The sequence below is a fragment of the Apaloderma vittatum genome, unplaced genomic scaffold, assembly GCF_000703405.1.
Source record: "Apaloderma vittatum isolate BGI_N311 unplaced genomic scaffold, ASM70340v1 scaffold233, whole genome shotgun sequence".
Classification (NCBI taxonomy): Eukaryota; Metazoa; Chordata; class Aves; order Trogoniformes; family Trogonidae; genus Apaloderma; species Apaloderma vittatum.
In genome coordinates this window covers 42,068-54,995 of record NW_009706183.1, presented here as the reverse complement: position 1 = coordinate 54,995, position 12,928 = coordinate 42,068, and the positions used below count along the sequence as shown (strand labels likewise).

The 12,928-nt window shown below is 36.6% G+C and overlaps 1 protein-coding gene across 1 annotated transcript in view; it reads left to right on the top strand.

Annotated features, from left to right (window-relative positions):
* Positions 1–12,928, top strand: part of ZZZ3 (zinc finger, ZZ-type containing 3) — a 31,616-nt gene that overhangs the window by 12,385 nt on the left and 6,303 nt on the right. The window contains exons 2-8 of the mRNA XM_009865667.1: positions 2,994–3,132; positions 4,502–4,649; positions 4,732–4,850; positions 5,111–5,182; positions 5,358–5,459; positions 6,710–6,805; positions 10,413–10,565. Of these exons, the coding sequence (XP_009863969.1) occupies positions 2,994–3,132; positions 4,502–4,649; positions 4,732–4,850; positions 5,111–5,182; positions 5,358–5,459; positions 6,710–6,805; positions 10,413–10,565 (829 nt within the window). The remainder of the gene's footprint in view (positions 1–2,993; positions 3,133–4,501; positions 4,650–4,731; positions 4,851–5,110; positions 5,183–5,357; positions 5,460–6,709; positions 6,806–10,412; positions 10,566–12,928) is intronic.

The following is a 12,928-nucleotide window of genomic DNA, read 5'->3' as shown; positions in this document are numbered from 1 at the left end:
CAGGAATCCCTGCTGATACGTATCAGTTTTTAAGAAGTCTCTTCTAAATATTGGTCCCTGAAAAAAAAAATTATTAAGATTTTACAGCATAAAGACACTGAGACTGTTTCTGTACTAAACGGAATTATTCAGATGTTCATGTGGATGATTCCTGGCAATTAACATGATTTAAGAAATTACAAAAGTTTCAATACTGGGATTGTGGAACCACAGAATTACATTCTGTAGACAGAAAGTTTTCCTGCAAAAAAAACCACAACCCTGCTTCAGGTTGTCTGTATGCTAACGATTTGGTAATTAGAACCAATAATTCTAATTTGGTTAGAAGAGGGTACCTTCAGTCAGCGTAGAGGCTGTGACTGACTGCGAGTTCACTAAAATTCTGCATTCGTAGTTGTATGAGTTTGGTTTGTTTTGGCATAGGATGCGAGATAATTTTCCGTGGTAATTGCTCACAGATCTTTCCTAGAATTATTATGTAACTGTAGCTGGATAATTTAGAGATGGTTGCTCTTTGATTACCTTGTTGAAAGATGGAGCCAATTTTGCAGCAGACTAGTGAGCAAGGTTCCAGTTACTTTCTCTTTACCTTCATTAGGCTTTTTTAATTTTGGAGAGTGTTAGTGCAAGTAGAGGAGGTAGTTTGAATCCTAAACGTTGTGCTTATTTATAAAGAACTTTGGAAGATGGGTAGTAGAATTGTTATTCACTTTTTTTTGTTTTTTTTTAAATAGTCTTGGAAGTTGTGCACAGTGTCTTTTACTTAATGTGGCAGAAGTACTGTATTACTCTTTGGGACTGCAGTACTGCAGCAAATCTGAAGTACCTGAATATAGACTATGCAAACTATGTATTTCAGCATTAGTATTTTTGATTCTTGACAATTTAAGACCCCAAAATACATATTTTTGTGTATTTCAACATTTCAGGCTTATTCCTGCATTTCAGAATATATTTATTCATAAAAGCCGAATGTGGAAATTAAATAGCTCCAAGCTAATACATTTTTTTAACAGAGGTACAAGACAGCGATGTGAAGTCTTTTTGTCTGAACACTTTGGTCTCGAATTATTCGTTTTCAAATTATTTCATGATAGTACTAGCCACAGATCAACACTACGTGACAAGATTTTTGTGTAATATTTTACATATTTCCATGAAAACTAGAGGTGTTGTGTCTGAACCATTTATCTACAAGTCCATGATCACTTCAGTGAGGTTGCATGAATGTTTTAATGAGAGAAGTAATTGGAGTTCAGTATTCTTGTTTTGTTTGCAGTTTCTCCCCACATGTAATCTGTTCTCTTCCTAGACTTAATTATTTAAGACCACCTCATTAAGATGATTTCCTCCCCCACTTTACACATGTGAATTGCAGTTAAATTAGCACTTCATCTAAATTGCCCACATTTGGTTGCTTTTTTGATTCTGTGTATGTGTTTTAAATAAAATTATGATTTTCTTCTAATTTCATTTTGAAAAGTGGTCACTTAAATACAATTTGATTAAATGAGGTAAAATGACCGAATTAAAGAAAGGCAGGTATTTATTTAAAATTTTTGCGCACGCTACTGAGCCTCTGTTATTGTGATTAGAGTTAACTCCAGAAATTTTGGCACCTGCTGACAGGAAAAGACTTTCTGTTGTGAGGTCAAATCTTGTCCCCAGGTATTGTTGAGCTCTTCTGTGTTGCTGCAGCTGCATCTACATGAAGCACCTGCCCTTCATTTCCCTGTTGTGCGTGAGAAGTGCTGTCAGTCTGCCTAAGCGTGGACAGGTTGCCCAGCACAGAGCTAGGCAAGAATCAGATGCTTTTTTGTAAAATCTAAGTAAATATTTTAATTCTGTATATTGTTTCGTGTAAGCCTTTAGCAGTTTCAACTGCACTACTGTCTCAGGCTGATTTTGCTGTGCCGTCACTATTTTTGTAAGTTATTTCTGAAGTTTGTTTTTCAAGAATAGCCATGTTAATTACCTTACTTTATGCAAAGGTATTTCGTTCAGAAGAAACTGGATCGTTTTTGTAGTGGTAGTGAAAATATTCCACTGCTGTTCCAATGTTACTGGCCTATTTAACAAGCATTTTAGGTCTTGGCTGCATATTAACCAGAATATGTGCAGTCAAATTTAAGTAATAATAAATAGGTAACAAAATTGTGTCCTACTGTTTTTAAACAAGCTCGGTATTTTACTTTCAGACTTTAGAACATATGACTATATTTTATGCAGATATTACATCTGAATGGAAAGAAAGTTACCTTTTTTCATGGGGAGGCATCAGCTTAACATCGAGGTAGAAACTTGAATATTGGTGGTACGAAGACTGTATTTTGCCTCGAGGCAGTTTGCCTCCCTCCACTTAAAGTCTTGCCCAATTACCAGTGCAGTCAATTGAAAAACTTGAATTAGCTGAGGAACCTCTGAATTTTTTCTGTAATACATGTGGAATTCATCGTGTTAGGTTTGTCGTCATTTTAGCAGTAAGGGAATAGAAAGAAAATTTACAGAAATACTGTAGTAGTGACTAGATCTAAGCCATTCCTGTCCACCCTGTGGGTGGCTGAGCAAAATGTTAATGTTCTATGGTAGAGTCATTTGTATTGGGGTAGAAGAAAGTTAATTCTGAAGTGGAAGAGAAATGAGGTCATGTGGGTTGTGTTGGTTTAACTTTGTAAGCAAAGCTTGTTGCTCATAGCTATTGAGAATATGAATAGGTTGTCCCTGATACCATATTGTTTTAGCTAGTGTAGAATTTACATTTAAAGGAAATCACTGGGGAGTTTAACTTTTTTTAATGGATTTGTATAAATTCATCTACTACTTAAAATAGATTTGATGTAATTTTTTTAATAATTCAGTAAAAATGCCTATGAACTGTTTCAGATAAGCTTGGAAACCTGGTAGATACTAGTCGATAATGACGGCTAGTATTTAGATGGGGGGCGTCACTTTTAAAGACAAATTTAGTGAGATATTTTCCTTTGTCTCTGTAGTTATCAGAGACTGTTACAGACGATTGCTGTACTCGAGGCTCAACGTACTCAAGCAGTTCAAGACCTTGAAAGTTTAGGCAGACACCAGAGAGAAGCACTGAAAGATCCTATTGGATTTGTGGAAAGACTCCAGAAGAAGGTATTTCAATGGGCTTTTCTTTTTAATAACTAGTAATTCATCATCTATAGAAATCAGAGAATTCTGTACGTACTGGCATAAACATTACGAGTTTAAAATCCTTTATCTGCTGAGCAAAAATGGCCCTTTGTTTTCTTATTAAATCTGGAAGACATAGGTCTTCAATGATTTTGTTAGGTGTACCTTTTTTCATTTTTTTGTATACATAGAAATGTAACCTTTAAATTTGTAACTGTAATGTAGGTATTTTAAGACAACCTGAAATCTGCAGGTGACTGGAAGTAATTCATATTAAGATGTCAGATCAAGAATTCTTAACTTTTCTCGCTAGAAAAAATATGAGTGAATTTGATGTGGTACTTTTTAAAAAGCGGAAAATGTAGTTCATAGCCTCGAACCAAAATGCACACTAGAAAACATACCTCACTTCTGGATAGCATAATACAATATTGTCTATTGGGTGAGAATTACTTTTGATAAGGAAACACTTTCTTTTCAAGCTTTAAAAAAAGCACCTGTAGTAACAGGGATACTTAAAAAATGTTTAAAGCTTGACTATTTTCTTGCTGCCACATCTACCACTGACAAACGTACTTCAGCTTCCAGGCTGGCAGCAACATGTGAAGAACGGAGCAGGTATTTTATGGTGCTCTTTTCCTGGGTTTGTAGAGCCCAGGTTTAAAGAGAGATGTGATGAAAACCCGTTGGTTTCAGTAGTTGTCTTTTGAGTTAAAAGCATGCATGATGTACGAGTGTTGAATTTGATAATCATTGTAAGTGGAAATATTAACAGTAGTTGAAAGCAGCTGGTGTATTTTTGTCTCCAAACCAAAGGAATGATATTCCTAAGGTTGACCTTTAAATAAAGTGGTGAGCTTTGCAATAGTTGTCTTCTAGACAGAAGACTGCAAAATCAGTGTAAAATATACATTAATTTCCTTGATGGGAGGAGTTTTGTCAGGCAATAAATCTATGAATATTATAGTTTCCTGTGTTAATAAAACAATATTTTAAATATTTTTTTTTAAACAAAATAAAAGACTGATAGACAGCAACAGAGTATTGAAGTCAGAAACACCTGATTTCAGCTGTGAAATGCACGTTTTAAAGTTTTATGCTCAATAAGCCATCATTGTCCGTGCCGCTGCATATTTTATATGCACTGTTGTGTATTATTCTTGAAAGATATCTTCCTTAGTAAGACTGTGTGCTGCATGGCACTTTAAAAATTCTGATTTTTACTTCTGCTGTTAGCTGAGAAGCAGTATCAGGTTTTCATAACTTCTCAGGTTTCATAGTTTTTTGCTTTGGTATACAGTGATTGTGTTAAATATTACTTTCCGCTTTTCTTTCTTGTTTTTTTTTTCAGGTTGATATGGGTCTTCCATATCCTCAGAGGGTTGTTCAGCTCCCTGAGATTGCCTGGGACCAATACACCACTAGCCTTGGAAACTTTGAGAGAGAGTTCAAAAACCGAAAACGTAATAGTAGGAGAGTGAAGCTGATTTTTGACAAAGGTAAAAGGAAAGTGAGCATGCAATACAATAAAGAAATGACCAGTGTGGAAGTTTAATAATTCGGTTTTTGTGTTGCTTGCAGTAGGTATACCTGCAAGACCAAAAAGTCCTTTGGATCCCAAGAAGGATGGAGAGTCTATTTCGTACTCTGTCTTGCCTTTAAGTGATGGTCCAGAAGGTTCCACAAACAGTCGTCCACAGGTAGTTGTTACAAAAGGAAAGAAAATAATTACAAAACACTAAATGTTATTTTCCCTTTCTTTTTTAATGTTGATGATCTGTCGTTCATGTACTTAAAGCAGAGAACTTGGTTTTGGTTTAGGCAAATTTTATTTTGAATTTTCATTTGTTCACTGGATTTGGTTTTAATTTTACTTAGGTAGTATAAGGGTTAAAATGAAGTTATCCTAACTGTACTTTTAGTAAACACATATTCCATTTTGTATACTGTGTTTGAGCAGATGATAAGAGGGCGGCTTTGCGATGAGACCAAACCTGAAACTTTTAACCAGCTATGGACTGTAGAGGAGCAGGTAATGGAAAACTCTTCCATTTAATAGCTCTGGTAACATACATGAGAATAAAATCAAATTGTGTAATAATATTTAAAGCACATAGAAGTTTAGAATCATATATATGTAGATACTGATCTTTTGACAACTTATACCTCTACTACGAAAGATGTTTTTTTATTTCCTGTTGATTTAGAAAAAGCTTGAGCAGTTGCTTCTGAAGTATCCACCAGAGGAAGTAGAGTCCCGACGGTGGCAGAAAATAGCTGATGAACTAGGAAATAGAACAGCAAAGCAGGTAACAAGCAAAACATTTTGAAAAGTAATCCCTTTCCTTGACTTCTAAGCTTTTTATGAAGCACTGATGAGAGATTGTATCCAGGTTTCTCTTTAACACTCACGTACTTTATTTCTGATTTGAGGGGTCTTCTTCTGTCAAAAAAACCCACAATTCATAAACTGAGGGATTAAACCCCCTTATTTTTATAACGTTTGTAATTAAAGCAATAAAACTTATTTTGCTAGGAAAAAAATTTGGCTGCTTGTTCAATGTTTAAGTATCTGTGCTGTGGTGGTAGTGATGTCAGTTACTGCGTCCTGGCAGCTGATACAGCTTAATGAAAGATTTATTTGTAGCTGTCGTTTAAAAAACACCCCACAAAACAGCAGTAAATAAAATCCAATATATTTTCAGTAGTCACTTCTTAAAATGCAACAGGAGGGACTGTGTTTCACTAATAACTGTGTGACTCGATCTCAAATACAGAATTTTAAAAGTGCCCCAAAGCCCATGACAAGGCTGCCAGACCTAATTGTTCATTAGATTTTGACAGCATGCATTTAGTTTTATATAGCAAGTATAGTGACACCAACTATTCTCAGTTTGAGTTACACTGGAGTCCTGAATTTCCTGAACCTCAGTGCTGTAGAGTGGGAAGACACAAATACTCAAAGACAGAATTTAAAGGAAACACATGCAGAGACACCAAGTATTTCTGCATCTGGCTTGTTGGGGTTTTTCCCCTACAGTGACACAATTTCTCCATTCTGACTAGTATTTTAATTTCTCCTACTTCTTTCGGCTAAGAGCATACTTAAGTATTTCAATATGTAAGATTACCCTATCTCTGATCATATCTATACTTATAGGTATATTTCTCCATACCCGAAAAAAAAAATGCTTACTTGTTTCAAAACAAAATTGGAAGTACTTTCTGCATGCATATTTTAGCTGTCATTGTTAAAAAAGTGTAAGTTTAGCTTCAGCAGGTAACAAACCACTAAAATTCTTTCTTTCCTATTATAATTTTGACTAGATTTCCCGTGTAATTTTAAGCAATGGTAGGATTTTTTAATTTGAAAGCCCTTGAAGTGTCTGGAAATATGACAAAAGCAGCATTGCAACACAGGTAACGGTTAGAGAAGTTGTCACAAAGTAGAGACTGAAGATTTCTTGCCCTGAACCAGTGTAGCAATGCTGGCAAAACTTTGAAGTGAGGCCTGTTACATTGCATTTGACATTTAATCATCACGTGGGTTTTCTTGTAGGTTGCCAGTAGAGTGCAAAAATATTTTATTAAACTGACTAAAGCTGGTATTCCAGTTCCTGGAAGAACTCCAAACTTATATTTATATTCCAAAAAGGTAAGACAATATTACAGCAGAAATTCTATATTTGCATTTATGTGCAAATTGTGTCTAAATCAGTAATTTTTCCAGTAGATTAGAGTCTTGATTAGTGCTTTCTTACTAACTAGTGAAATATATTTTTAATAAAACTCCGAACATTCTCAGATCCTACAGATTTTTCCTAAGCTTATATGTAGAACAAACCTAATGTTCATGTCTGTTTTCACAGTATGATTCATATCCTGGTAAGTTCATTGTGTCCTGCTTTATATGAAGGTAGTGTCTCCATTTTATATTTGTATCCCCCACAAGAAATACAGCAGATGAAAAATCCAACAAATAGTGTCCGTGGGGGAATTGAGCTCTCAGTCTGCTAATATAGCTGTCTGCTTAGAGCACAAATTGACAGCTCTGTACCGGGCTGTAGTTACTCCGAAGTCTCTCATGGAGATAACATAATGTGGCAGAAAGGAAATGCAAAGGGTGCTGGATGGAAGCCTGGCCCGTGTTTACGCTGTGCTCATCCGTATTTTGATATGAGGTATGCCTGTACGCTGTAAACCGCACTATCTGTTTTATTGCAGATAATAGAAGTATGAAAATGGGATGCCGATACTTAAAGCACGTATCTGTGGGAGAATAAAAACCATAGATATATTTAATGTAAATAACTGTGTCAAAAGGGGTGCTTCACAAGAAAGTACTTGCTTTTCTCCATGGGGATTGCCCGGGATACTTTTTTTAAAATGGTAACTGGGGAGATGAGAAGCCTATTCAGTTCTTGAACATCTTGTTCAAGTTACTGTGTATATCTCCTCTTGTGACATAATGTCTCTTCTGATAAGTGACACAGGAAATTAAACAGGATGCATCAGTTTATTTTCCTGTATAACCATTATCTACTACTGGTGAAAATAAAACTGAATCAGAGATTTGGGACTCTAGTATTCAATTCTTCAATTATGCCTTATCATTTTCAGTTTATTCTTTATATAATATCATTAATGCACCTGCTTTTGAACTTAATCCAGAAGATACATTTCCCACAGGAAAAAAGATTTTTTAATTGTCTGCTTTAATGTAGTATTTCAGTTCATTCTTCACCAGAAGTAGAATCATGTTAAAGAGAGAATTCAAATCCTCAATTACGTGCCTGGGTTATAGCTGTATGCAGTTATTTATGGGGTACTAGTTAAGTGTAGACAGTTTTTCTTTCCTGATTTCCAGATCTAGTATTGAAATGCAAATATGTTTTCTGTTAACAGAAAATTCAAATCATTGTGTCAGCTCAAGCTGAAGCACTGTCTAATCTTATAAGTGGAAATATTTTGGGAGGATTGAAATCTTAAAGGAAACCAGAAAAGCAGCGAAACACAGGAAGTCAGTGATCAGAAGGCAGAAAGTGGAAAAATTCAGCATAATGAGTCGTAAATTAGTCTCGGAACAAAATGTTCATTTTTATTTTGTGCGCTGTAGTTCTGCAGATCTGAGGTCTCAGGTTCCAGTCATTACTACAGACTTCATCTCTTCTTTTGAGTGAATGCAGCTAGTCTCAATTCCTTGCTCTGCTTCTGTGTGCATAGCTACATTCCGTCTAAGAAAGTGTGTGTGATCTTTGCCTTTACTTTTTCAAGTGTGCGTAAAACTGTAAAATAATGCTAGATCCCACTTCAGATGTTAAATCCCTCTTTAGAATTAAATGGTTGCACAATAGCATTACAGGTTTGCAAGTGACGGAGAGTCATAGAATGGATTGGGTTGGAAAGGACTTTAAAGATCAGCTCTTTCCAACTCCCCTGCCCTTAGCAGCAAGACCTTCCACTAGACCTGGTTGCTCAAGCCCCCCTCCAGCCTGGTCTTGAACACTTTAGGAAGGGGGGGCAGCCTGTTCCAGTGCCTCGCCACCCTCACAGTGAAGATTTTCTTGCTGATCTCTAAGTCTCTCCTCTTTCAGTTTAAATCCACTGCCCCTTGTCCTGTCACTACGCTCCCTGATAAAGAGTCCCTTCTCTTCTTACAGACCTGTGAGTACTGGAAGGCCGCGATAAGGTCTCCCCGGAGCCTTCCCTTCTCCAGACTGAACAATAACTTTCTCATCTGTCCTCACAGCGGGGGTACTCTAGCCCCCGATCATCTTCATGGCCCTCCTTTGGACCTGCTCCAACAGGTTCCCGACCTTCTTACACGGGGGGCCCCAGAGCTGGATGCAGTACTCACAAGAGCAGAGCAGGGGGAGAATCCCCTCCCTCGACCTGCTGGCCACGCTTCTTTTGATGCAGCCCGGGATGTAACTGGCCACCTGGTCTGCGAGCACACGCTGCTGGCTCTTACTCAGCTTTTCATCTGCCAACATCCCCAAGCCCTTCTCTCCAGGGCTGCTCTTAATCCGCTCCGTGCGCAGCTTGTATTTGCGCTTGGGATCGCCTGAGCCATGTGCAGGACTTTGCACTTGGCCTTGTCGAACTTGAGGAGGTTTGCCCAGGCCCACCTCCCAAGGCTGTCAGCTCCCTCTGGGTGACATCCCTTCCCTCTGGCCTGTCGATCGCGCCACACGGCTGAGGGTGCACTTAGTCCCACTGTCCGTGTCTTCGAGAAAGATGCGTAGGAACCTTTGGGATAAAGTCTTGCGTAAAAAGAGAAAGTATTAACACTTGTAAATATTCCTTATGCTTTACCTGTGTGACAGAAGCTAGACAACAGTCTAAGACAGTCCACTCCTTTATGATTATTAAAAAACCCAACTTTTCATACTTACGGTTTTTGGTTCACAGAGTTTTCTTTAAATTGAGGAATGTTAAGATTTTACATTTAAGATGTCAAAGTGCTGGTCTGGAAAGTAGCTGAGTAAAAAGTTGAGTCAGTTTCACTCACCCTTAATTATTCGGTTTTGATATTTAATATTCCTCCACGAGGAGTGAGTAATAGGGGCTGAGTGCCTTTAAGCAATCTTTCAAAAATGCCATGCATTTTACACCTTCAGACAGCATTAAAGCTGAAAGATTTTATATATACACTAATGGAGTAATTTAGCTCATCTGACGTTTTTTAGGTTCTTATTCCAGTCAGTGGCAATGAAAAGAACCTTCATCAAGCGATACTTTCTGCCTCTTAGAAACCTCTCTTATGGTGGGATGAATGGCCTTTACTCTCCCTGGGCTAGGAAAGAAATCGGGACAGTTAGCCTAGACTCGCATTTTCTAAGGCACAAAGCTGATTAGAAGTGTCAGGCATGGACTGGGCTCTTGGGTCTTGGACTTGGGTCTTTGCTTAGTCTCACACACCATTTTCATGACTCTTGGAAGTCTTTTAATATCTTGCACTTTGGTTCTCAGTCTTCAAAATTCTAACAGCTTTATTTTTTGTTTTTCTCTTGTTTTGAGCCTCATCTATTTAGATGGCAGGGTTTCTGTGCAAGGGCTCTTTCTTGCTGCACTCACCAAAGAAGTGTTGCACTGTTCATCTGATTTGACTTGTTATGGAGGAGAAAAGCTCCAGCTGTACGAGGCTCTTCCGTAGAGGTTTAAGTAAAAATAATTGGAAAGACGATAGACTGTTTAATGCAAAAGAGCAAATTTCTGGCAATAAGGAATGCTTTTTAAAATATATCATTTTTTCACTGTAGTCATCAAGTAGACGGCAGCATCCTTTAAATAAACATCTTTTCAAACCTTCAACTTTCATGACATCTCATGAACCTCCAGTTTATATGGATGAAGATGATGACAGATCCAGTTTTCACAGCCATATGGATGCTGCAGCAGAAGAGGAAGTATCGGTATGTCATTTAAGTCAGTCAGAAAGTCTTGCTTACTGTCATTTTAATCTTGTTTAATGAATAATATGAGGATTAAAAATCTTTGCTGTAAAATAAATATAGTCAAGTATTAAACTGTGGCAAGATTCATGAGCCATTTTGACTTACAAAACATGTCGTTGATACAAAGGCCTCCAAGTGCAGAAAACATAGAATAAACCAGAAAGGAAGTATGTAAAAGTAGCAATAAACTGTTTTGTCCTGAAACAGCTCTAAAAAGTTTTAGTTACATATTTGCAAAAAAGTGATCTGACATGAGTTTGAAAATCACATACACTATGTATGGTTCAGGTTAAAGATACACTTTAGAAAAGTTACAAGGAGCACTGGTAAAATTTGAATGCTATTGCCATCATTGCTTTTTGTCTTCTACTGGCTGAATTATGGATTTTTCTTTTTTTTTTAAATCCACTTCAAAGTGTGAACTGTCAGACTAAGCTGTCAATCAGCAAGTAAAATTTGTGTTGTTTTAGTGGTAAATTCTAATAGATGTCCTAACCCAATATATTATTATATCACGTAGTGTTCCACTTTCCTAGTTCGTTACATGGAATAATACTACAAGAATTTAAAAATATCTTTCCCACATCTATATAGAATCATGGAGGGACTATATCCTACTGCCAGGGTGCTGGGCAAGTTTCACAGCTGGTGTGAATCACCATGGCTTTACTGTGTTAGACTGAAGAGCATGACTTGTTTGATTGGGTATTTTTCTTCTTTTTTTTGTTTTTGTGAGCCTAGTGACATCTTTGTGTTGAAGGCGTGTTGCGTAACAGAAGTACTTGGGCCACCCAGTATAAGTCCATTCATTTTCTTTATTGGCTTTTCTACATGCACTGCATAATTTCCCTTAAATTATTAAATTTGCTTATCTATTCCTCAGTCTTAAATCCCATCTTCGCTCGTGTTCTGTATTGTCTCTCTAGTGGTCTTTTGCTTCATCTCTTTTTGATAACTTATTAAAACAAGAACCTTAAAAGGCCTGGAAAGAAAAATGCATCTTAGAAGAGATGCAGTTATTATTATTTATTTCAATTGAACTGGTTTTGAGCAAACATCCTTTTGTTCTGTGTTGGTTCTGAATACATATTTTCTAACTGTTCTGAATATTTTCCTAAAACATTTTTGTTTTGCCATGGTGTCCTAACTCTAATAAATATGGGCACCATAAATCAACTGGGATTTATTTTAATTTGGATAGAAGTTGCTGGTTTATGCTTTTGCAGTGATAATGGTGGACTTGTGCCCCCCCTTCCTTTTTTTTTTTTTTTTTTTAATCTTTTCTTTCTTCACTAGTGCAGCATTTCCAGATGGATATATTTCTGGCTTGCAGTAATGTAGAGACACAGGTGAGCTCAGTTACCAAAAAGATCCACATTATCAGTGCAAAACAGAAGCAATTTGGAAGAAAATAGAGATCATGAGTTATATTCAAAATGAATGTACAGCATTCTGTTCTAATATTAAAAGTCAGGTCTCTTTGTACGTGTCACTGTATGGAGAAAAATACTGCACATCGACATGATGGAGAAGAGATTCAGTGTAGCAAGAAAAATATAGAAAGATTTTTCTTTGACCTGAAGTACTATGTGAAATTTCTTTGTGAAGACAAAAGATTTTGCCTGGATGTTACCAGTTAGCTTGGCTCACATAAGCGTTCCTGAAAAATCGTTTTAGTATAAATGAATTATTTTCAAGTGAACACACTCTGTTCCCAACACAGTAAATTTACTTTTCAGTTATGATTGCCTCATTTTGTGAAAGTCTGTTCTCGAATACAGCTTCTTACTATTCCAAAATGATCTGTCCACACAAGGAACTATTAGAGCATAGTTTATTCAATATACAGTTATTTCGTGCCCGGCAGTTTTCTCAGAAAAACTTTTGAGATTTGCATGGAAGGGAAACATTGTTTTAAATAGAGAGAATCACCACACAACTTAATCGTGCCTTGATTTTTCTGAGCGTTTACTGTCTGGTCCTTTGTATAGGTCCATAGATAAGAATTGATGAAACCTCTAGAAATCTAGCAGTAAAATGAAGCCTTTTCCCATCATTTCCTTTGATAAACTTGCTAAATAATACATTCTTTAATCGTCACAGGTTTCTAAAAGAAATTGAAATTCTGTGTGCAGGTTATTTCAGAAGAATTTTGATTACTGTCTTGTAGTTGTTTGCCATAACTGAATGTTTCTGTCAATGTAGGATCTGAAAACTACTCAGAAAACTACTCTGCATTAATCTTCATATAAATTTTATATAATCTGTATATAAACTTATCTTTGAAAACATCTACCAAGTACAGCTGCTACAGTTAAGTA